The 22257-nt window shown below is 45.3% G+C and overlaps 1 protein-coding gene across 1 annotated transcript in view; it reads left to right on the forward strand.

Moving 5' to 3' along the window:
- Positions 1 to 19882, forward strand: part of LOC124743681 — a 97936-nt gene extending 78054 nt beyond the window's left edge. The window contains exon 4 of the mRNA XM_047248857.1: positions 19510 to 19882. Within this exon, the coding sequence (XP_047104813.1) occupies positions 19510 to 19882 (373 nt within the window). The remainder of the gene's footprint in view (positions 1 to 19509) is intronic.
- The last annotated feature ends 2375 nt before the right edge of the window (positions 19883 to 22257 follow it).

Here is a 22257-nt window from a genome sequence, read left to right on the forward strand (position 1 = left end):
TTGAAAAAAATAAACAACCTACGGCCGATTTCGCTTTTAAATTCGGATTATAAAATTATAGCTCGAGAAATTAACAAGCACTTTACACCATGCACCGCTGACGTCATAGACCAACAGCGGATTTGTGCTTTCAGAAGGACGATTTTACAAACTGCGGCTTTGTATCGCGATGTCATTGCGCTAGCGCAGGCAAGTAACATAAAATGTGGACTGCTTTTCATAGACTTCCATAACGCGCTTTTCATAGACTTCCATAACGCGTTTGATCAAATTAATCACAAATACCTGATAGAGACAATGCGTCGAATGGACTTCCTGCCAAAAACCATCGACATCCTCAAGAACGTGGCTATGGGTGTTACTGCACAAATCTCCGTTAGCTGTCAACTGACACAACTAATTGAAATAAAAAGGGGTGTTACCCAAGGAAGCCCCTTATCCATGCTCCTGTTCGTTATATCGCTGGAACCTCCCCTGAGACAGCCACAGCACAGGCTGACAGGCATTACCATGACCGTGGTAGGCGCTTACGCTGACGATGCAGGCGTAATCATCAGAGACCAAACAGATGTGACGCAACTAGAGATGGTACTTGCAAAATACTGTTCCGCATCAGGTGCCGAGGGTAAATGAAAACAAAAGTAAATTTCTAAATATAAAGCGGCTTGCTAACTTGCGCATTGAGTGGGTGAACCATGTTAATGAATGCAAAGCTCTTGGAATAGCATTGACAACTCCCCTTTTAAAAATGATTGCAATAATTTGACGGGAGCTGGCAAGAAAAATCAAGGGAGCTTTGATTGAAAACTGTCAACGTAGTATAGACCAGTTCCAGAGAATACTGTTTATCAACACGTATATTTTATCCAATGCCTACTACATAGCACAGGTTCTCCCCATCCCATCAATGGTGGAGAAGGCGATCATGTCCACCTTAGCAAAGTTCTTGTGGAAAGGGGAATTGTTTCGAGTGCCGGTGAAGACAGCAGTTTTGGATCCAAGCAATGGAGGAATGGGTCTGACATAAAGTATAAAGCGATGGCATTGTATGTTAAACGAACATGGGGCATAATGTGTAATGATCCAGGGTGCACTACAGCAAAACTATACGACATTGTCAGGCCAGAAAGTATAGATCATCATCATCATCATCATTTAAGACTGATTATGCCTTTCAGCGTTCAGTCTGGAGCATAGCCCCCCTTATACAGTTCCTCCATGATCCCCTATTCAGTGCCAACATTGGTGCCTCTTCTGATGTTAAACCTATTACTTCAAAATCATTCTTAACCGAATCCAGGTACCTTCTCCTCGGTCTGCCCCGACTCCTCCTACCCTCTACTGCTGAACCCATGAGTCTCTTTGGTAACCTTGCTTCTCCCATGCGTGTAACATGACCCCACCATCTAAGCCTGTTCGCCCTGACTGCTACATCTATAGAGTTCATTCCCAGTTTTTCTTTGATTTCCTCATTGTGGACACCCTCCTGCCATTGTTCCCATCTACTAGTACCTGCAATCATCCTAGCTACTTTCACATCCGTAACCTCAACCTTGTTGATAAGGTAACCCGAATCCACCCAGCTTTCGCTCCCATACAACAAAGTTGGTCGAAAGATTGAACGGTGCACAGATAACTTAGTCTCGGTACTGACTTCCTTCTTGCAGAAGAGAGTAGATCTTAGCTGAGCGCTCACTGCATTAGCTTTGCTACACGTCGCTTCCAGTTCTTTCACTATGTTGCCATCCTGTGAGAATATGTATCCTAAGTACTTGAAACCGTCCACCTGTTCTAACTTTGTTCCTCCTATTTGGCACTCAATCCGTTTATATTTCTTTCCCACTGACATTACTTTCGTTTTGGAGATGCTAATCTTCATACCATAGTCCTTACATTTCTGATCTAGCTCTGAAATATTACTTTGCAAACTTTCAATCGAATCTGCCATCGCAACTAAGTCATCCGCATATGCAAGACTGTTTGTGTTCACATATCTTAATCTCACCCAGCCAGTCTATTGTTTTCAACATATGATCCATAAATAATATGAACAACAGTGGAGACAGGTTGCAGCCTTGTCTTACCCCTGAAACTACTCTGAACCATGAACTCAATTTACCGTCAACTCTAACTGCTGCCTGACTATCCATGTAAAGACCTTTAATTGCTTGCAAAAGTTTGCCTCCTATTCCATAATCTTGTAGAACAGACAATAACTTCCTCCTAGGAACCCGGTCATATGCCTTTTCTAGATCTATAAAGGATAGATACAATTCCCTGTTCCACTCATAACACTTCTCCATTATTTGCCGTAAGCTAAAGATCTGGTCCTGACAACCTCTGAGGCCTAAACACACACTGATTTTCATCCAATTGGTTCTCAACTAATACTCGCACTTTCCTTTCAACAATACCTGAGAAGATTTTACCCACAACGCTGATTAAAGAGATACCTCTGTAGTTGTTACAATATTTTCTGTTTCCATGTTTAAAGATTGGTGTGATTACTGCTTTTGTCCAGTCTGATGGAACCTGTCCCAACTCCCAGGCCATTTCAGTTATCCTGTGTAGCCATTTAAGACCTGACATTCCACTGTATTTGATGAGTTCCGACTTAATTTCATCCATCCCAACCGCTTTATTGCACTGCAATCTATGGACCATTTTTTCCACTTCCTCAAATGTGATCCTATTTCCATCATCATTCCTTTCCCATTCTACCTCGAAATCTGAAACATTACTAATCGCATTTGAGCAACTCTTCAAAATATTCCCTCCATCTGCCCAAGGCATCCACAGGATTCACCAGCAGTTTTCCTGACCTGTCCAAAATACTTGTCATTTCCTTCTTACCTCCCTTTCGAAGACTGCTAATTACACTCCAGAATGGTTTTCCAGCATCTTGACCCATAGTCTCCAACCTGTTTCCAAAGTCTTCCCACGATTTCTTCTTGGATGCTGCAATTATGTTTGGCTTTGTTTCTTTCTTCAACATAATTTTCTCTGTCTACCTATGTTCTGGTATGTAGCCATTTTTGATACGCCTTCTTTTTCCTTTTACAGGCTGCCTTGACTGTATCATTCCACCAAGCTACATTTACACACTACTTTTCCAAGACATTCTTTAGCCACTTCTAGTACTGTGTCCCTGTACCTTGTCCATTCCTTTTCCAATGACTGTAATTGACTACATTCAACTAACTGGTACCTTTCTGAGATCGCTGTTATGTACTTTTGCTTGATTTCCTTATCCTGAAGTTTCTCCACTCTTATCCTCCTACATATGGACCTGACCTCCTGCACTTTCGGCCTCACAATCCCAATTTCACTGCAGATTAAATAATGATCAGTGTCATCAAAGAATCCCCTGAATACACGTGTGTCCCTCACAGCCTTCCTGAATTCGTGATCTGTTATTATATAGTCAATGACAGATCTGGTTCCCCTGCCTTCCCAAGTATACCGGTGAATGTTCTTATGTTTAAAAAAGGAGTTTGTGATTACTAAGCCCATACTGGCACAGAAATCCAAGAGTTGTTTCCCGTTCCTGTTGGCCTCCATATCCTCTCCAAATTTACCCATAACCTTTTCATACCCTTCTGTTCGGTTTCCAATCCTAGCGTTAGAATCACCCATGAGCAGAACACTGTCCTTGTCCTTTACTCTAACAATTACATCACTGAGTGCCTCATAAAAACTATCCATCTTATCTTGATCTGCCCCTTCACAACGCGAATATACCGACACAATCCTAATTTTCTTGCTAGACACTGTCAAATCTATCCACATCAGTCGTTCGTTTACATACCTTATTGCAACTACGCTGGGTTCCATTTCTTTCCTGATGTAAAGCCCTACACCCCATTGTGCTATTCCTGCTTTGACTCCCGACAGGTAGACCTTGTATTCTCCCACTTCCTCTTCTTTCTCACCCCTTACCCGAATGTCACTAACAGCTAAAACGTCCAGCCCCATCTTACTTGCAGCCTCTGCCAGCTCTACCTTCTTCCCAGAGTAGCCCCCATTGATATTAATAGCTCCCCATCTCATTACCATTTGTTTGCCGAGTCGTATCTTAGGAGTCCCTGGTTTGTCAATTAGAGGTGGGACTCCGTCACCTCCAAAGGTCCGAGGCATTTTGGTCTGATTGTTGCCAGCATCATATTTAAAGTACCAGGGAAGCAGGTTGCTAGCCTTACTTGCCCCGAGTCCCATTGGGTTTAACCACTGACGGCTGAGGGACTAACCGGTGGATTTGGTAGTCTTTTCCGTATGAGCACAAAGGTGACCACGACTCAGAATATGTCCGAGACGCCCAGCCTTATTCCAAAGTAACTGGTATCCCGACTGTCGGGACCACTTACTTGGCCACTCGTACGTTGCCCGTGGTTCATGAACTAGGACATGACTACAGGAACCCACACCATGAACCACTTAAGCCGCCGATAAATATACAAAAAATAGGTTTTAAGCTAAAACACATTAGGGAGTATAATCTGTAACTAAGTTATCTCAGCAAAAAGCTTTTAAACTCCAAAAAAGTTACAGCAAAGGCGATTTTAGCTGAAAGATGGAAACATGAAAATATGGAAAATGAATTCGAGAAAATACTGAAATATCAGAATCACAATAAGAAATGTGGTAACATGCTCCGAATTGTTTTCAAAAGAATGGGTATTGGATAGAAACTGGATTCCTAGTAGAGAGGGAATGGGTTGAGTTCACGTTCCCAACCTCACCTGCAAGTCGCACATGAAAAATAAATCAGTAGTACAGCAGATACAAGAATATGACGGCAAACATCTGGTGTCTGATACGAAGGAAGATCTTGAACTCCCCAAGGATGCGTTTAGAAGGCTGGAACTGACAAACATAACAAGGCAGTGAAGGACTTTGCGATGTCGCTGTTCGGGACTGCTCCTCTGTCCACGTAATTTACTCTGGAAGGAACACACGTCAAGGATTTGCTGAATGATTAGTTTGGGTCTGGGAAATGATGAGGAACCTCAGGCTGCAGAAGAAGAAAATGTGCCGTGCTGAACTGCCGCCAGCTGAAGGAGACAGTGAAGGTGCTAAATAAATTGTGCTACTGCTAAAGACTGAATATGATTCCTCATTCTTTGAATGTTGTAATTTATGACTGCAATTATCTGTCACCTCATTTGTCATTTCTTTCTTTTTGTCCAACAACACAAATCATGGCAGTGGGTTTTCCATTTTCCATTGTAAAGTATGTGAGGAGAAACATTGGTTTTTTATCAGAATAACAAAGTCGATTGGGAAAAATTCAATTTTTATGCATATAATAATTATAAACTAGAACTGCAGTGACAATTATCGTAAAAACAAAGCAATTTTCGCGACATCTTGCGAAACAAATGAAAACGGGCGTTTGCAATAAATCCGTAGAAAAACATGCCCCATTAACATTTACGAAAATGTTCCTGATAATTTTGAGGCAAACCAGTCATACTGAATCATGTCTCGGAATATTGGTGACGATGATTGATGGAGAATTATAGAATGAATTTTGATGCAATCTTCCCGGGAATTATTTCACGATTCTCCTGTTACAATGCGCTGCAGTTGTGCAAGCGCTTTACGAAATTTTTAACTTGCCTGTAAACGTAAACATCACAAGGTTGCACCAAAGAAATGCATTTTTGAGGTATGACTTTTAGAGACCAAGTTGGCATATTTTCGTCATCTTGAAAAATTGCATCATATGTCTCCGGAATCGTTTGAACTCCCCAAGTCAATGAGAAGTAAATATTTACTCTCCCCGACGAAAGATTTTATATATTTGCGGAGAAAATCCATGTATAAAACTGTTGTTCCTTTCCCGGACTGCGATGATGTTACGATGACGTTCGTATAAGTATTGCCATAGCCATCTATTAATTAGTGAATACGAGGTCCGAAATGACCGGTCGCTTCTTGTAAGCATATGAAGACATGTGGGAGCAGTTTTCCGGATAATGTTATTGAATATTGTGCGGTGTACGAATGCGTCACTTCATTCAAATCCGACTTTTTCACGAAAACTGTTTTACTTACTTTTTCAGTGAGATTGATATTGGTATCCTAAAACAATAGTATTTTTAATATTAAACAATATTCGAATGTGTATGTAAATATCTTTTTCTATAATTAAATTTGAATTGTATTTTACATCGGTAAAAACATTTTGTACGCACAAAACATGTATTTACCTGTTGGGTCAGTATTTATCGCATGATCCTCGTCGTGGTATTGAGGGATTAACCGGCACGTCTGCCGACGAAAGGCCTCCGCAGACGCCTGGATGGCCTCCATTGACGCCGCCTCTTTTTTCGAAACCAGTTTCGTGAGCTTGCGTTGTGAAATTCTGTGCTTCTGTTTAAATGCCGTGACCTATCGATCAGACGCCTTGAATTTGAAATCGACGAATTGTGCAGCCGCAGCCAATGTCCATTGCCTTAAATTTTTTGTCGCAACTTGCTGATATTGCTGTCTTGCTTCCACAAAATTCACGACTTTGTGGGCAAAGGGAATCATGTCACTTTTAAATCTTTTCGGTGACGGTTTATATTCGTCTGGAGACGAATCATTTTGTGGCACTTCGAAATGTCGGTCGTTCTCCTCACATTCTTCACAATCCTCTTGAGCGTGAATTAATTCCTCTTCAGTTACGAATGTTTTTGCACCCAAAAGTTCCAGTGTATTATTATAAAGTTCTCCGGCCACTAACATAGCATCGTGAGAGATTTCTTCCGAAGATGTCGATGCAATTAAAATATTTTCCGTCGACAGCTTTTCATAATACATCACTGCGCCCTTCAATCGTAATTTTGATAGGTCACTATGAACGGATTCTTCAGGAATTTCTTCTCCTATTCCAGATGAGCCAGCAACTTCTTCAGTCGACGTGTTTAACCGCGGATCGGAATAACACGTCGAAATTTGAAACGGGCATGTCTGTTCACGACGAAGTCGAAAAACAAACTGCCGTTTACTTCTCACGGCTCGCGCACAGTCCTATGCCCAGATGGCCGTTACAATCCCAAGGGGGCCCTTACAAAGCCCCTCTAAATCTCGAAACCCCATGAAACGAAATAGAATAACGAGCACGAATATTTTTCAGAATGAAAAACTTTACATTCTTGAGCTAAAATAGTGTAAGTTTGAGAAACTTTTTGAATAATTGGTGGAATAACAAAAGAAAAAATCAGAAGAAAAAGAACCCAAGGCCTCTGGCATAAGAGTCCGAGCCCTAACCATTTTTTAAAATTGGTCATAACATTCCACAGTAGTACATAATTATCAACTAACATTTAAAAGTAATAAAACAAACGAAAATTAATTACAGGTTCCTTGACATTTTAGAAGAAATCAAGGCCTAAACCAGATAGTGATGTTCGTCACTTGATCGTATTTGGTTTTCAAAGATCAAATTGTCTCTCGTTTCTTCATGTTCTGAATCGCATAATCGAAAATGGAGTTCACATGACGCTTCTTCTGAGGAAGTTGGCGTATGTATCATAGTAATTATTTATGCGTAGTAGCTTGTGATGCTGATCGGAGATTAACGTCCAACAATCTCCTTTGCTCCTTTCTTTACTGGACAGCAGGTAAAATACCGCGTGTCCCTTCAACCAGTTGGCGGCATTTTTCTTTGAGGTGGGGTATAATTCTTTTGCCGGGTATAAAAGGCACGTTGGCGTTATCAAATACGGCGGTTTTCTCTGCATAGTTGCTAATTTCTTTCTGATTGACAACCATATATTATCTGCATTTCCACAGCCAAATTGATGTTCATCTCTGTCAATCAGGTTGCAAGTGGTACGCGAAGGGGAATCAGCCAGATGAATGGAATGTAGTCTGGAGTTCGTAGAAAATTTCCTATTCACAAAATAATACCACAATGACTAGGCGAAACGGCGGCTCGGCACTGGACCAACATTTTATACTCATAAGGCACCTGAGAAACTTTGGATCGATTTTTCTCGGGATTTTCCGAGTAGTGCGTTCTAATATTTTAACCACGTGAGGTGTTAGGGGTCCACGCAAAATTTCGGACAAATCCCCGACCCCGTGGTCGTGCCGTCTCCTTGTGAGTTGTGGTGGGGAGGTGGCTGACCTCCACGTGACCTGCGTTTACGTTTAGTGATTGTGATGTCTCCTCTTCGTTTATTGCTCTCACGTCAAACGAAAACAAAATTGATTTCTGTGGCCGCGAGCTATCAAGCGAAGTAAAATACACTGATGAGAGTACAGTAGACTAAAATATGTTGTTAGTTTCAGATTTTATTTTATTTCCACCTTCCTGACAGTCGGACCTTAATCGCCTTGCAGAACAATAGTTATTTTTGTCAGTTTGCTAAAGAAATTTGGCTTTTATTAATCTTCCTCGCTGAGGCAGTGAAGTTATTTGAAACGAAGTTTTTAAATCCACATTATTGGCTAGTTTCAGCTGTTTTTGCTGCATTTCAAAAGTGCACGTTTTCATCCAACCAATTATGTTACTAGCAGCTGCAAACACGATTTAAGTTTTGACAGAAACTTGTGCAGTTTTTTAGGTATAATCTACCCTGGTTGCTTACATACTTCAGTACTCTCCCCATAAAATGCTGCAGGAATCCAATTATGCGAGACGAAATGCAATTTCGAAACCAAAGAGGAGAATATGTTCGATATCTGGTCTTGGGGTTTACACAAATTTGTGAATAGACCCGAAATACTGTGAGCGTAGAACCGCAAGTGGAGAGGCACATCCTGCAGAAATCTGCGCACTGTACCGTGTTGGCCGTTCGTGCAGCTGCCCCTGAGCGTGATCTCATTTCGGCGGTAACAGAACCAAGTCAGGAGCACGCCTCAGGTAGCCAAGGTGGCCAGTGACTGTCGATGTGGACCAACAGAGAAACGTTTCCAACAGGTTGTAATCGACCCCCACGGAATCGGAATTTTCCATTAGTGCGGAAAGGCCTCCATTACGACATAGTCATGAACCAATGCTCTGTGCAGACGGGTGTTCATTTGGAATGATTCTTGTGATGGTCGGGGCTAGGTTCTCACATAAGGCAATCAATTTAAGAAGTACAAACACACTCTGATGTCATTTGAAAAATGTAGTGTTGCACTGTGGTTCCAAACGGACATAAGAGACGTCACTTTGCTACTTGTTGCGCGAGAGTCCTTATAGGTTGGGCCATGGCGGAGGCCTAATCATGCCAGGTTGAAAGCCAGTCACCAGTGAGCTTTTTTACGCGAGAGTGTTTTTTGATGAATGTGCCACTGATCGTGCAAGATCACTGGGCAGCTGATTCTTATTTTATTTCGACATGAGATGTGGAAAATATCGGTGCTGGACTGAGATCCGAACTCAGATCTCCCTTTTCGTCACGTCTGACGGCTTTGTGTTGATACTTTCCACCGTTCTCCTTGCGGTCTGCGCGGCTGCCCCCGTCGGAGGTTCGAGTCTTCCCTCTGGTATGGGCGTGTGTGTCGACCTTAGCGTAAGTTAGTTTAAGTTAGATGATGTAGTGTGTAAGCTTAGGGACCGATGATCTCAGCAGTTGGGTCCAATAAGACCTTACCACAAAAAAAGAGTTCCACCGTTCCGTTGTTTCCCCACGATTCCAAAGTCGTTACCGTCTTGGCGAAAGATGCATGACTGGGTTCTAATCTTGGTCTGTCTTTTGTAGGAAGGACACACAAAATTTCATGTGACAAATTATGATTTTTGACGCCTCTCCGTACTTTGTCAACAATAACAATGAGTATGGGTTTCGATTTAGTCAGAGGCTGTTGGCTAGTGGTGAAAAAGAGTGTCAGTGTCTCTTTTCATGTAGTTGAACGGTATGTGCAGGGTTCGATTCCCAGTCGCCACAGGAATTTTTGTCGTGTCATTTCCAAACCAGACACGCGCACATTCCGCTGCCTTCAGCGGCCGCCGCGTGCGGACCTCTGCTCAGAGCTGCGGTGAGTCTGAGAGCTTATCGCAGCTCTCCGCTGCAGTCTTTGTGTCTTAGTGAATGTCGGGAGATGCTAGTATGAGTCAGCTCCGCACAGCAGACACGAACTGGTCGACTGAAGCGCGAAAAGGTCCAACAAGCAGTCCAGAATTTCCATGGCAACCACGCCGCTGACGCGCGGTTTTGACGCGCGGCAGCCCTAGTGGGAACCGGCCTTAAATGAAACTGCGGAGGGAGGTTCCAGTCGCACTACTCAGCCTGGACCTGTCATCCACACACCAGCCGCCGCCCCCGCGGAAGTACAGCGAGACGCAAGCGCAGCTCCCCACAGAGGTATCGCAGAACTGCGCGGACGAGGTGGCGGCAGATGGGGAAACGGCAGAAACTCGTTCAGCTTCCAGAGGCGCACCTGTCAGTCTCCGGTAACGAACGGTTACCTCACCCAGACCCAAGTGGCAGGAGGCGGATGCGTCTGTCACACTTGTCAATAGGTTTTGTACTGAGTGTATTCGATGAAAGAGTCGAATCTATGAAACGTGGTACATTACGAACCCGTGTCAAACTTACAGGATTGCAGCTTTAAACAACCAGAATTATGTAGCTTGAAACACTTCATGTACGTGGCAGACACTGATGTTATTCTACATCAGGGACTAACGGCCACTGCGCTACACGATCTCTTGGGGTATGTCGCTGTAATTAATGCTGGAACTGGAACTGAATTGGAGACAGCGATACTCTCGACAGAGTATGCTACGTTGAACAACTCACAAATAATAGAAACAATCTACATCTACATCCATACTCCGCAAGCCACCTGACGGTGTGTGGCGGAGGATACCTTGAGTACCTCTATCGGTTCTGCCTTCTATTCCAGTCTCGTATTGTTCGTGGAAAGAAGGATTGTCGGTATGCCTCTGTGTGGGCTCTAATCTCTCTGATTTTATCCTCATGGTCTCTTCACGAGACGTACGAGGGAGCAATATACTGTTTGACTCCTCGGTGAAGGTGTGTTCTCGAAACTCCGACAAAAGTCCGTACTGAACTACTGAGCGTCTCTCTTGCAGAGTCTTCCACTGGAGTTTATCTGTCATCTCCGTAACGCTTTCACGATTACTAAATGATCCTGTAACGAAGCGCGCTGCTCTCCGTTGGATCTTCTCTCTCTTCTATGAACCCTATCTGGTACGGATCCCACACTGCTGAGCAGTATTCGAGCAGTGGGCGAACAATCGTACTGTAACCTACTTCCTTTGTTTTCGGATTGCATTTCCTTAGGATTCTTCCAATGAATCTGTCTGGCATCTGCTTTACCGACGATCAACTTTATATGATCTTTCCATTTTAAATCACTCCTAATGCGTACTCCCAGATAATTTACGGAATTAACTGCTTCCAGTTCCTGAGCTGCTATATTGTAGCTAAATAATATGGGATCTTTCTTTCTGTGTATTAGCAGCACATTACACTTATCTACATTGAGATTTAATTGCCATTCCCTACACCATGCGTCAATTCGCCGCAGATCCTCCTGCATTTCAGTACAATTTTCCATTGTTACAACCTCTCAATATACCACAGCATCATCCGCAAAAAGCCTCAGTGAACTTCCGATGTCATCCACAAGGTCATTTATGTATATTGTGAACAGCAACTGTCCTAAGACACTCCCCTGCGGCAAACCTGAAATCACTCTTACTTCGAAAGACTTCTCTCCATTCAGAATGACATGCTGTGTTCTGTTATCTAGGAACTCTTCAACCCAGTCACACAATTGGTCTGATAGTCCATATGCTCTTTGTTCATTAAAAGACTGTGGTGATCTGTATCGAACGCCTTGCGGAAGTCAAGAAACACGGCATCTACGTGGGAACCTCTTGAGTCTCGTGGACTTCTAGTTTCCAGAAAAGTCATTATACTCGAACGTAATACGTGTTCCAAAATTCTACAACTGATCGACGTTAGGGGTATAGGTCTATAGTTCTGCACATCTGTTCGACGTCCCTTCTTGAAAACGGGGATGACCTGTGCCCTTTTCCAATCCTTTGGAACGCTACGCTCTTCTAGAGACCTACAGTACACCGCTGCAAGAAGGGGGGCAAGTTCCTTCGCGTACTCTGTGTAAAATCGAACTGGTATCCCATCAGGTCCAGCGGCCTTTCCTCTTTTGAGCGATTTTAATTGTTCCTCTCTGCCTCTGTCGTCTATTTCGATATCTACCATTTTGTTACCTGTGCGACAATCTAGAGAAGGAACTACAGTGCAGTCTTCCTTTGTGAAACAGGTTTGGAAAAAGAGACTTAGTATTTCGGCCTTTAGTCTGTCCTCCTCTGTTTCAGTACCATTTTGGTCGCAGAGTGTCTGGACAATTTGTTTTGATCCATCTACCGCTGACCAAAATTTCTTAGGATTTTCTGCCAAGTCAGTAGATAGAACTTCACTTTCGAATTCATTGAACGCCTCTTGCATGGCCCTCCTCACATTACATTTCGCTTCACGTAATTTTTGTTTGTCTGCAAGGCGTTGGCTATATTTATGTTTGCTGTGAAGTTCCCTTTGTTTCCGCAGCAGTTTTCTAACTCGGTTGTTGTACCACGGTGGCTCTTTTCCATCTCTTACGATCTTGCTTGGCACATACTCATCTAACGTATATTGTACGATGGTTTTGAACTTTGTCCACTGATCCTCAACACTATCTGTATGTGAGACAAAACTTTTGTGTTGAGCCGTCAGCTACTCTGTAATCTGCTTTTTGTCACTTTCGCTAAACAGAAAAATCTTCCTACCTTTTTTTAATATTTCTATCTACCTCTGAAATCCTCGATGCAGTTACGAGTTTGATAGTTGAAACCCTGTTCTGCGTTAACTGTTTCAAATAGTTCGGGTCTGTTTGTCACCAGAAGGTCTAATGTTACCGCCACGAGTCGGTTCTCTGTTTAACTGCTCAAGGTAGTTTTCAGATAAAGCACTTAAAAAATTTCACTGGATTCTTTGTCCCTGCCACCCGTTACGAACGTCTGAGTCTCCCAGTCTTTATCCGGCAAATTAAAATCTCCACCCCGAACTATAACATGGTGGGGAAATCTACTCGAAATATTTTCCTAATTATCCTTCAGGTGCTCAGCCACAACTACTGCTGAGCCAGGAGGCCTATAGAGACATCCAATTACCATGTCTGAGCCTGCTTTAACCGTGACCTTCACCCAAATTATTTCACATTTCGTATCTCCGTCAATTTCCTTCGATAGTATTTCACTTCTTATCGCTATAAACACGCCTCCACCTTCACTGTCCAGCCTGTCTCTGCGGTATACATTCCTATCTGAGTTTAGAATTTCATTACTGGTTACATCCGGTTTCAGCCACCTTTCTGTCCCTAGTACTATGTGGGCATTGTGACCGTTTATTAATTAGAGCAGTTCCGGGACCTTTGTATAGACGCTCCTGCAGTTTACTAATAGCTTATTAATATTGTTATTCCCCGTTGCGTTTTGCCTACTACTACCTTGTCGCGTCTCAAGAGGGGTCTTGTCGGGCCTAGGGAGGGAATTCTCTAACCTAAAAAACCCACATGTGCACTCCACACGTACTCCGCTACCCTTGTAGCCGCTTCCTCAAGCCTGACCTATTCCTTGGGGCCCTACATTCCTCCACCCGATAGCGGAGGTCGAGAAATTTGCACCACAGATCTCCGCAGAATCGTCTGAGCCTCTGGTTTCAGCCTTCCACTCGGCTCCAAACCAGAGGACCGCGATCGGTTCTGGGAACGATACTACAAATAGTTAGCTCTGATTCCACCCCGCGAGCGAGGCTTTCCGCCTTCACCAATTCCGCCAACCGCCTGTACGAACTGAGGATGACCTCTGAACCGACGGCAGGAGTCATTGGTGCCGACACGAGCAACAATTTGCAGTCGGGTGCACCCAGTGCTCTCTATCGCCGCCGGCAGGGCCTCCTCCACATCTCGGATGAGACCCCCCGGCAAGCAGACAGTGAACACTGGCCTTCTTCCCCGACCTTCTCGCTATTTCCCTAAGGGGCTCCATCACCAGCCTAACGTTGGAGCTCCCAATAACTAATAAACCCCTCCCCCCGTGTGCCTGCTCGGACCTTGCTGAAGGAGCGGCCACATGTCCACTCACAGGCAGAGTGGGCGATGCCACACGGCCAGCCTCCACATTGATCCTCCGCCTCGTGTGCCGGGAACGCAGCTACTCCCTTTGGGGAGAGGGTGGCCGAACCGCGCCCGGTACCCGCGAGGATGTCTCGACAGCAGGGACAGTGTGTGAAGCATGTAACACCTGGGGTGTACCTTGCGACGCACCAGACTCCCCACTGCAGCTACACTCCGATGCAGCAGCCTGAAGACGGCTGACCGCGGCCATCAACACGCTCAGCTGTTCGCGAACAGTGGCCAGCTCCCCCTGCGTCCGTACACAGCAGTCACACATCCTATCCGTCCTAAGAAATCAATTTACTGTAGAGAGTTAATCAACTTTTAACTAGACTGCTAATTCACTAAAGGCGGCTGTCTGTTGACTGAACTGTGGTTAGTAGACACTTGTTGTAGAAAACAATGAAAAAAGCACTACCTGTCTAAGGACTGTATTCAAAACACTAGCACTGCTGGCACTATGGCTGACTAAAGGGACTCTTGAGATCAGTTACTGCCCTGAATGGTGGTTACAAAATTAATGGTGCGCGTTCTTGCCTGGAGAGTGAAAATGATAATGCATGAGGTAACTGGCCCCTAACGAACTACGGTGGCTAGAGACAGAACAAGTATTCAAAGTGTCTGTGAATATAGAGACATTTTAGCTGCAGCACAAGTTCACACTCTCGAATGCGCCATAATGTCGCTCGATTTTGGGAATGCTTTCGATAGGGTGAGTCACCAGTGCTTTCTTGAAACAATGACCGTACTGTATTTTCTGCAATATTTTGTCAAGGTAATTGGTATAAGGTTGAGGAACAGCAGTTTGCAAGTCATGATCAGTGAGTGGTCAGCTAACCAGGCAGCTCGCACTCAAGAGTTGTGTGCGACGAGAGGTGGTCCTGTGTGGAGGGCCTCGTTCGCCACTGCCGCTGAGGCCCTGCTAGCCGCTCTGCAGAAACAGCTACGAGGGCTGCACGCACACACACACACACACATACCGCCAGAATATCGTGTGTAGGCCACACACAGGTGACGTGGATGTAGTGATCGTTGGCGACAGCGACTGGGAGAAGGCACTGCAGGTCACCAGCAAATCCGAACTTGCGTCAGGTTCAAAGCTAAGCAACACTAAACCACACGTCATGAATGTGGGGTGCGGAATATCTTTGCGAAACATGCGAGACCTCAGTCCAAGTTCTGCCTCTGGACTACAGGTCTAACGTAAATCGTACTGCAGCTGCAAACCCTAAGAAAGTGCTTGCCAGCATGCCAGTTGGAGTCAAAGAATATAAGGCGAGAAGAGTTAACGACCTCAAAACGGAACACTTTGCGCATACTGTATGTAGATGGTCTCTAAAGTCAACTGCGTGGCACATGTTTTACCCATACCACGTGAAACAGCAGCAAGATTTCTGTCAGCTACGAATCATTTTCTAATTCGTGGCAATATTTTTGAGATAAAGTTTGACACGGACCATCTCAGGCGGAAACAGGGGTGGGGATTAAATCTCACCGACTTTGGGAGAAAGTGAGAAACTTTATTCGTGTGTTCAACACATGACATGCGGAAGAAGACACAGACGACCCTCACGCCGCACTTACCAGACGAAATTACTCCCACTGTCTTGAATCCACCCACAGATGTACGGCACATCGCCAATGGCTTTCATCATTTTGAACAATTTTGATTCCAACTCAGTTATACTCAAACCAGAGTTGGCCGTCGAACATGGTAAAAGTCAAGAACATGTGCGTGGAATTAATGAGAAGCAAAAGCGGAAACGTGACTGTACAAAAGTAGCCGCACTACAGCTGGAGGGCCATCTGGACAAACATTGGCACCCCTCACCTACCAACAAGTGTGAAAAGTAGGTAGAGGGCAGTAAACAGGAAAGTAGCAACGAAAGCGAAACTTGAGGCAGTCCACCTGGGTGGTCGGCAGCACGTGAGAGAACTACGGCCTGACAGCGGGCGAGGTTCGTACGTGCTCAAGTGAAGGACATCTGGTGAGTTATCAGACAATTGTTAGCCACAATAACACGAACTCTACTCCCAGTACCTTGCCTTCCAATTTTTTTGAATCGTAGCGACGTGCCGTGTGAATAAAGGAATGCTGTAAACTGGCTAAGAGGACAGACAACGCACCACCTGCCAGCAGAGGGAAGCGAGACGGGCTGGCGCTGGGTGGGTCGCCGCACCCACGCCGGGCACAAGCGGGCCACGGGGCGGCGTGTGCGTCGCTGAGGCGGGAAACTGCGAGAGGAACTTCGCAACATGTTTCAGTACATACAGTTACGTGAAACAGTGTACAAAGTGAATAGAAAAAGGCGTGAACGCAAGAACATCGCAATGAATCGTCCTTAAGCTCTTTTGTGTTAAACGGTGTTTCTTACTGCCTTATTTATTTTTAAGGAAACAGAAATCTAATTTGAAATACATAGGTCAGAAGCACTATATTTTGTGTTGAAGGAATCTCGGAGGAAAAGCTGGTCCTCACGACAGAACACATGCTACTTTTTAGTACACTTTATTTTACTTCATTCTGTATTTCAAAAATCCTTTTAACCAGAAGCGACTGCACTGATTTCTGCTGTTCTGCGTTACATTCATCGCCAACCGCTGTATCAAGAATCGCAGCACGGAGCTTCCAGCGCGTGCAGTGCTCAGGGATGGCAGAAGACCAACTTTCCAAACGAGCCTCGGGAACAGAGGCATTGGGCGAGTTACAAGATGTTGAGAAATAAATCGTAAAGCAAACCATCGTTAACACAGAGCTTGGAAGGCGTCGCTCTCAGCTGAGTTAGTTTGTGTGCAAACATGGTCTTTCGGATGAAGTGCTAAGAATAAAAAAAATTAGAAATGAAAAAAATAAAAAGATTATGCGCGAAAATAGCGCAGCGACTCTGTGACAGGTATGGGGGAGGCGTCGTGGCCAGACCTCGGAATGGTTAAAAAATTAAATGAAATAAAAGGGGTTAAGGGCGCGAGTTTGTAGTCTGCATGTAGTGGACTCGAATACCGCAACTCGCATGAATTTTAATTCGTGGCAATAGTTGCTAGTTAAGAAAAAGTTGAAATGATTCTTGCTACATATGCTGAACGTCTGGGTTCGTTTCTCACATCCGGCAATCATTTTTACCAAGCATAAGCAGCATCTCTCCCGCCTCTGGTAGCCTGGAGGAGAGTCGCTACAGGTTGGGCCCTGACAGAGGCGGAAGTCACGCCGGGTCGAAACTCTGTCACCAGTCACCTTTCTTAAGCGATATTTTTTTAAATCAATGAGCCAATTGCTGTACAAGGCCGCAGCGCACTTGACTCTTACTGTATTCGAGCCTGAGACGTGGAAAATATTGACGATGGACTGGAATTCGAACTCGGATCTCCCTTTTCGTCACGTTTGATCACTTTCAGATGATGAATTTCCAGTGCTTCATTGTCTCTGGTTGTCTGAAAAGTCGTAAAGACGTTCACAAAAGACACATCCCTGGGTTCGAATCCTGGCATGTCACTTTAAGTTGCAACACATGCACACCAAAATACATGTGAGATATTATTATGATTTTAACTATTCTCTGGGCTTTGTTAACAATAATGGTGGTACTGGTTTAGAGTCCCAAGTCAGACGGGCAGCTTTTCGTCCTGTCATGTCAGTTTCAAACATGCCACTCCTAGCTACTGGTGAAAGAGAAAATAGTACAGTCGAGGTATCTTTGTATGTAGTCAACAACTGTGTGCAGGGCTCGATTGCTAGTCAGCAGAAAATTTTCATAATTGTATTTACAATACAGAAATGCGCACATTTCGCTGCTAATGAAGTAAATCAGTGTAGAACGTCTACGCGTGACTACAGGTCAGTGTCGATAGGTACTGAGTTTGAGTGCGCATAACGCGCATAACACAAAACACTTTCGTCTCCTGGTTTTTCTTTGTCATCCCATTCCTGGTTAAAAATGACGATTTCTGGAGTTTCATTGTGCTTAGTTAACCATCCTATTAAGTGCTGCATTCGAATCTCCGGGAAACACAAAACTTTATGGCAGATCATTTCAAGTTTCAACTTGGACACTCTTTGTTACTTGTGACTGAAACCATACCTGAGGTATTTCTTCTTTACTTGTTAGATTGTATTCCCGGATAGTAGCGCAGTGAGAAAACTTTCGTCGTGTCATTTAAAGGAGGATGCTGCTTTCTGAGGTTTCATTTATTACAATACATTTGAATATGCAAGCGTAATGGCTGTGTAATGTACAATAACACGTTTCCTGGTATTTGCATCATCGAAGTGTCAGTTTGCATCTAAACTGATGGTCGCACAGAGCAGTTGTCTCTTGTGGCCTGATGCAGTGAACATTTTGTACAGGCAGAGACTGTACCGAAAAGAGAGCAGAGGAACAATGTTATGAGGACTGATTACAAATCAGGCGAAACACAATTCAGATCTTTCCGTAAAGTTTCTGGCGTGCAGCCGCACAAATTCAGCCTCTTCTCCTAATATTTCGGCCGAACACCGTCCCGCCATCCCCAGAGTGAGCCGAAGTGACTGACGCTGCCGCACTTGGTCCGTCCTTTTAAACCCGAGGACCGAACCACTGAATTTATGCGGCTGCACGCCACAAACTTTATGGGACAGTCCTAACGCCGCAAAAACATTAAGATGGACGACAACTGAGATCGTTCACATGATTTTGAGCATGATACCACATGTTAAATACATGTGCGTATGCTATAAGGCCATAAAATGTCGCAGACAGACACACACACACACACACACACACACATACACACACACACACAGTTTTTTTATGGGGGTGGTGTTGCCGAGTTGGTGTTTGTCTCACATGTTTTGAATAAATTGTTGTCTGTGTGTCAGAAAGTTTCAGTGTTTGGTGAGGCTGAATGAAGAAAACTGCCGTTAACTGCAGTGAAATTTTTTTGCCTGCATACCAGGAAAGTGTCTGTTTGAAAACCAGGAGACGGGATACTTGTTGTGTGTGACCTCTGACAGTGAAGCTGCAGACAGAGACCAGTGTTGGCTGCAAGAAGCCTGTCCTGTAGTGGAGGTGAGCGACTGGTTACGTGTTGCGTGCCGAGAGCGAAGGAAGTGACTTGAAGGAATGAGTGAGACAAAATGTGGTAATGAAATTCTTTCAGAGGTTGTATAACGCTATTTGTAATGGACGATGAATGAAGATTTTCTTATGAGGGTGATAGAACAGATGTACTGTAGTTTAATACATACACACAATTGTGCACTGTTTTGTACTGTGGGAGGGGGAATACGGTAGGTTTGTTTCAGGACAGATTTGTATTCGCAACAGTTGTTTCCTCGTGTGGCTGTTTTCCCCATTCTGTGTGCTGTGTGTTTGTAGCAGAGAGTGGCAGTTTGTGTGTTTTGTGCAGGAGCCTCTCTGCAGAGGAGAGGGACAGGAGGCTGGTCCATGCGGCAGTGGGGGAGCTGAGGGCGCTGATCGCCGCAGGGGCCGACGTGGGGGCGAGGGGCGTGTGGGGGCAGACCGCCCTGCACTGGGCAGCGCGCAAGGGAGACGTCGTGGCGGCGGGGCTGCTGGTGGGGGCGGGGGCGGCGGTGGACGCCAGGGATGACCTGAGTGGGTGGACGCCGCTGCATCTTGCGGCAGCCAACGGCCACACAGAAGTGTCGGCTGCGCTGCTCGTCGCGGGGGCCGACAGGGGGGCCACAACTGATGATGGGCGGACAGCGCTGGACCTCGCCAGGCACAACAACCACAGGAGGCTGGTGGAGATGCTGTCATGAGGCAGACAGTCCAGCGAACTCTGTGCAAAAAAAACATGAACTGAAAGAGTTTGTACGAGAGCAATATTCATAATTTTTTAAATAAAGATCCAAAAAAGTCAATCCTATTGTGACTCACTAATTTCAGGCCTCCTCAACTAACATACAGCACACAAATACTCTAAGCAATGCTGTAGCAAAACTGAGACAACGCCAGATAACAGCAAAATAATTCAGGTAACAACGGACAATCCTTCTCTCAAGAAAAATGTCCCGAGTAAAACTTCCAGACTAAACTTGGCAAAAGTCAACAGTTCATTGTGAACAATCACAACTGCTCTATAATATCTGATCGCTGAAAAGTATTTCATACCAGTCAGCAAGGTGCTGCATCAGACTATTCTAATTTGCAACATACCGAGATTAATGCTATATCAGTTCTATCACCGGAATTCTCGCTCCTGATACCAGACTCAATTTACTTCTCCATATTCAGCAAACATTCTACTCTACCGTACCTGTTGTGTTTAATAACAATGACATAGTAGTAGCGGTATTCACACCACATAATGCGACCATCATCTGGACCCATACAGTCAGTATACATTTCACTAAACACAATCAGACCACAACATGACACGCTTACAAAATATGAAGGAAATCCTCTATCTGGTACTGTTGTCTCTACTTGACGTAAAGGATTGCAACAAGCAAAGTAATTCTAGTTGTATTGGAGACAGAACACTGAGCCCGAGTTTCAGCACACGAAAGCAATTTCGCAACGACGCACACGAGTCTCCACACTCATCGGTCACAACGGCACAGCTGAGACGGTGACGCAAGTCGTGGAGCTACAGGTAATAAAATTACACTTACTTTCACTCATACATCGAGTAAATAAGTGTAGTGGAAAGTGTACGCCTGTCAACTCAGTTGCTGTCACCTCACCTCATTCCCTGTGGCCGCAGCTGACGCAGCTCGCCGCTCCCCGCCAGTCCGTGGCTCCTGCCACAACTGTCAGCGGCCCCTCTGCTTGTGAGGCGCCAGCAGGCAAACGGCACAACAGTCCGTGAGGCCGTCACTCACACTTCACTCACAAACAGTACTGACAAGGCGCAGACACAACATTGCCTTCACGAATCTTTTCAACAGTAAAATTTCTTCTCCGAGATCGTCGTTATTAACGTCTACACTGTAGCAAGATTCGTCGTTTTCCACAAGCTCTTGGACCGCAGAATCGTTTTCGCTTACGTAGTTCCACGGGAAACGGAATGTCTCCGTGTTGCATGTGGCTGCACGCGGTACAGTCAAGTTCCCTACAGCTGTGTAATAACGTGTCAAACATTTAGTTGAAAACTGTCCCTCGAGCTATGGTTTAAATCGTCCCCTGCTGCTTCATCAACAAAGCGTTTTCTTCTGCCTTGCCGTTTCTCTCCGTCATCAATCATTACATTCACTTCAGGTGATATTCTAATATTTTCTGCTACTTGGCAACTTCCTGCGTAAATACACTCCTGGAAATGGAAAAAAGAACACATTGACACCGGTGTGTCAGACCCACCATACTTGCTCCGGACACTGCGAGAGGGCTGTACAAGCAATGATCACACGCACGGCACAGCGGACACACCAGGAACCGCGGTGTTGGCCGTCGAATGGCGCTAGCTGCGCAGCATTTGTGCACCGCCGCCGTCAGTGTCAGCCAGTTTGCCGTGGCATACGGAGCTCCATCGCAGTCTTTAACACTGGTAGCATGCCGCGACAGCGTGGACGTGAACCGTATGTGCAGTTGACGGACTTTGAGCGAGGGCGTATAGTGGGCATGCGGGAGGCCGGGTGGACGTACCGCCGAATTGCTCAACACGTGGGGCGTGAGGTCTCCACAGTACATCGATGTTGTCGCCAGTGGTCGGCGGAAGGTGCACGTGCCCGTCGACCTGGGACCGGACCGCAACGACGCACGGATGCACGCCAAGACCGTAGGATCCTACGCAGTGCCGTAGGGGACCGCACCGCCACTTCCCAGCAAATTAGGGACACTGTTGCTCCTGGGGTATCGGCGAGGACCATTCGCAACCGTCTCCATGAAGCTGGGCTACGGTCCCGCACACCGTTAGGCCGTCTTCCGCTCACGACCCAACATCGTGCAGCCCGCCTCCAGTGGTGTCGCGACAAGCGTGAATGGAGGGACGAATGGAGACGTGTCGTGTTCAGCGATGAGAGTCGCTTCTGCCTTGGTGCCAATGATGGTCGTATGCGTGTTTGGCGCCGTGCAGGTGAGCGCCACAATCAGGACTGCATACGACCGAGGCACACAGGGCCAACACCCGGCATCATGGTGTGGGGAGCGATCTCCTACACTGGCCGTACACCACTGGTGATCGTCGAGGGGACAC

Source organism: Schistocerca piceifrons, unplaced genomic scaffold (assembly GCF_021461385.2).
Source record: "Schistocerca piceifrons isolate TAMUIC-IGC-003096 unplaced genomic scaffold, iqSchPice1.1 HiC_scaffold_2510, whole genome shotgun sequence".
In the NCBI taxonomy this organism is placed as follows: Eukaryota; Metazoa; Arthropoda; class Insecta; order Orthoptera; family Acrididae; genus Schistocerca; species Schistocerca piceifrons.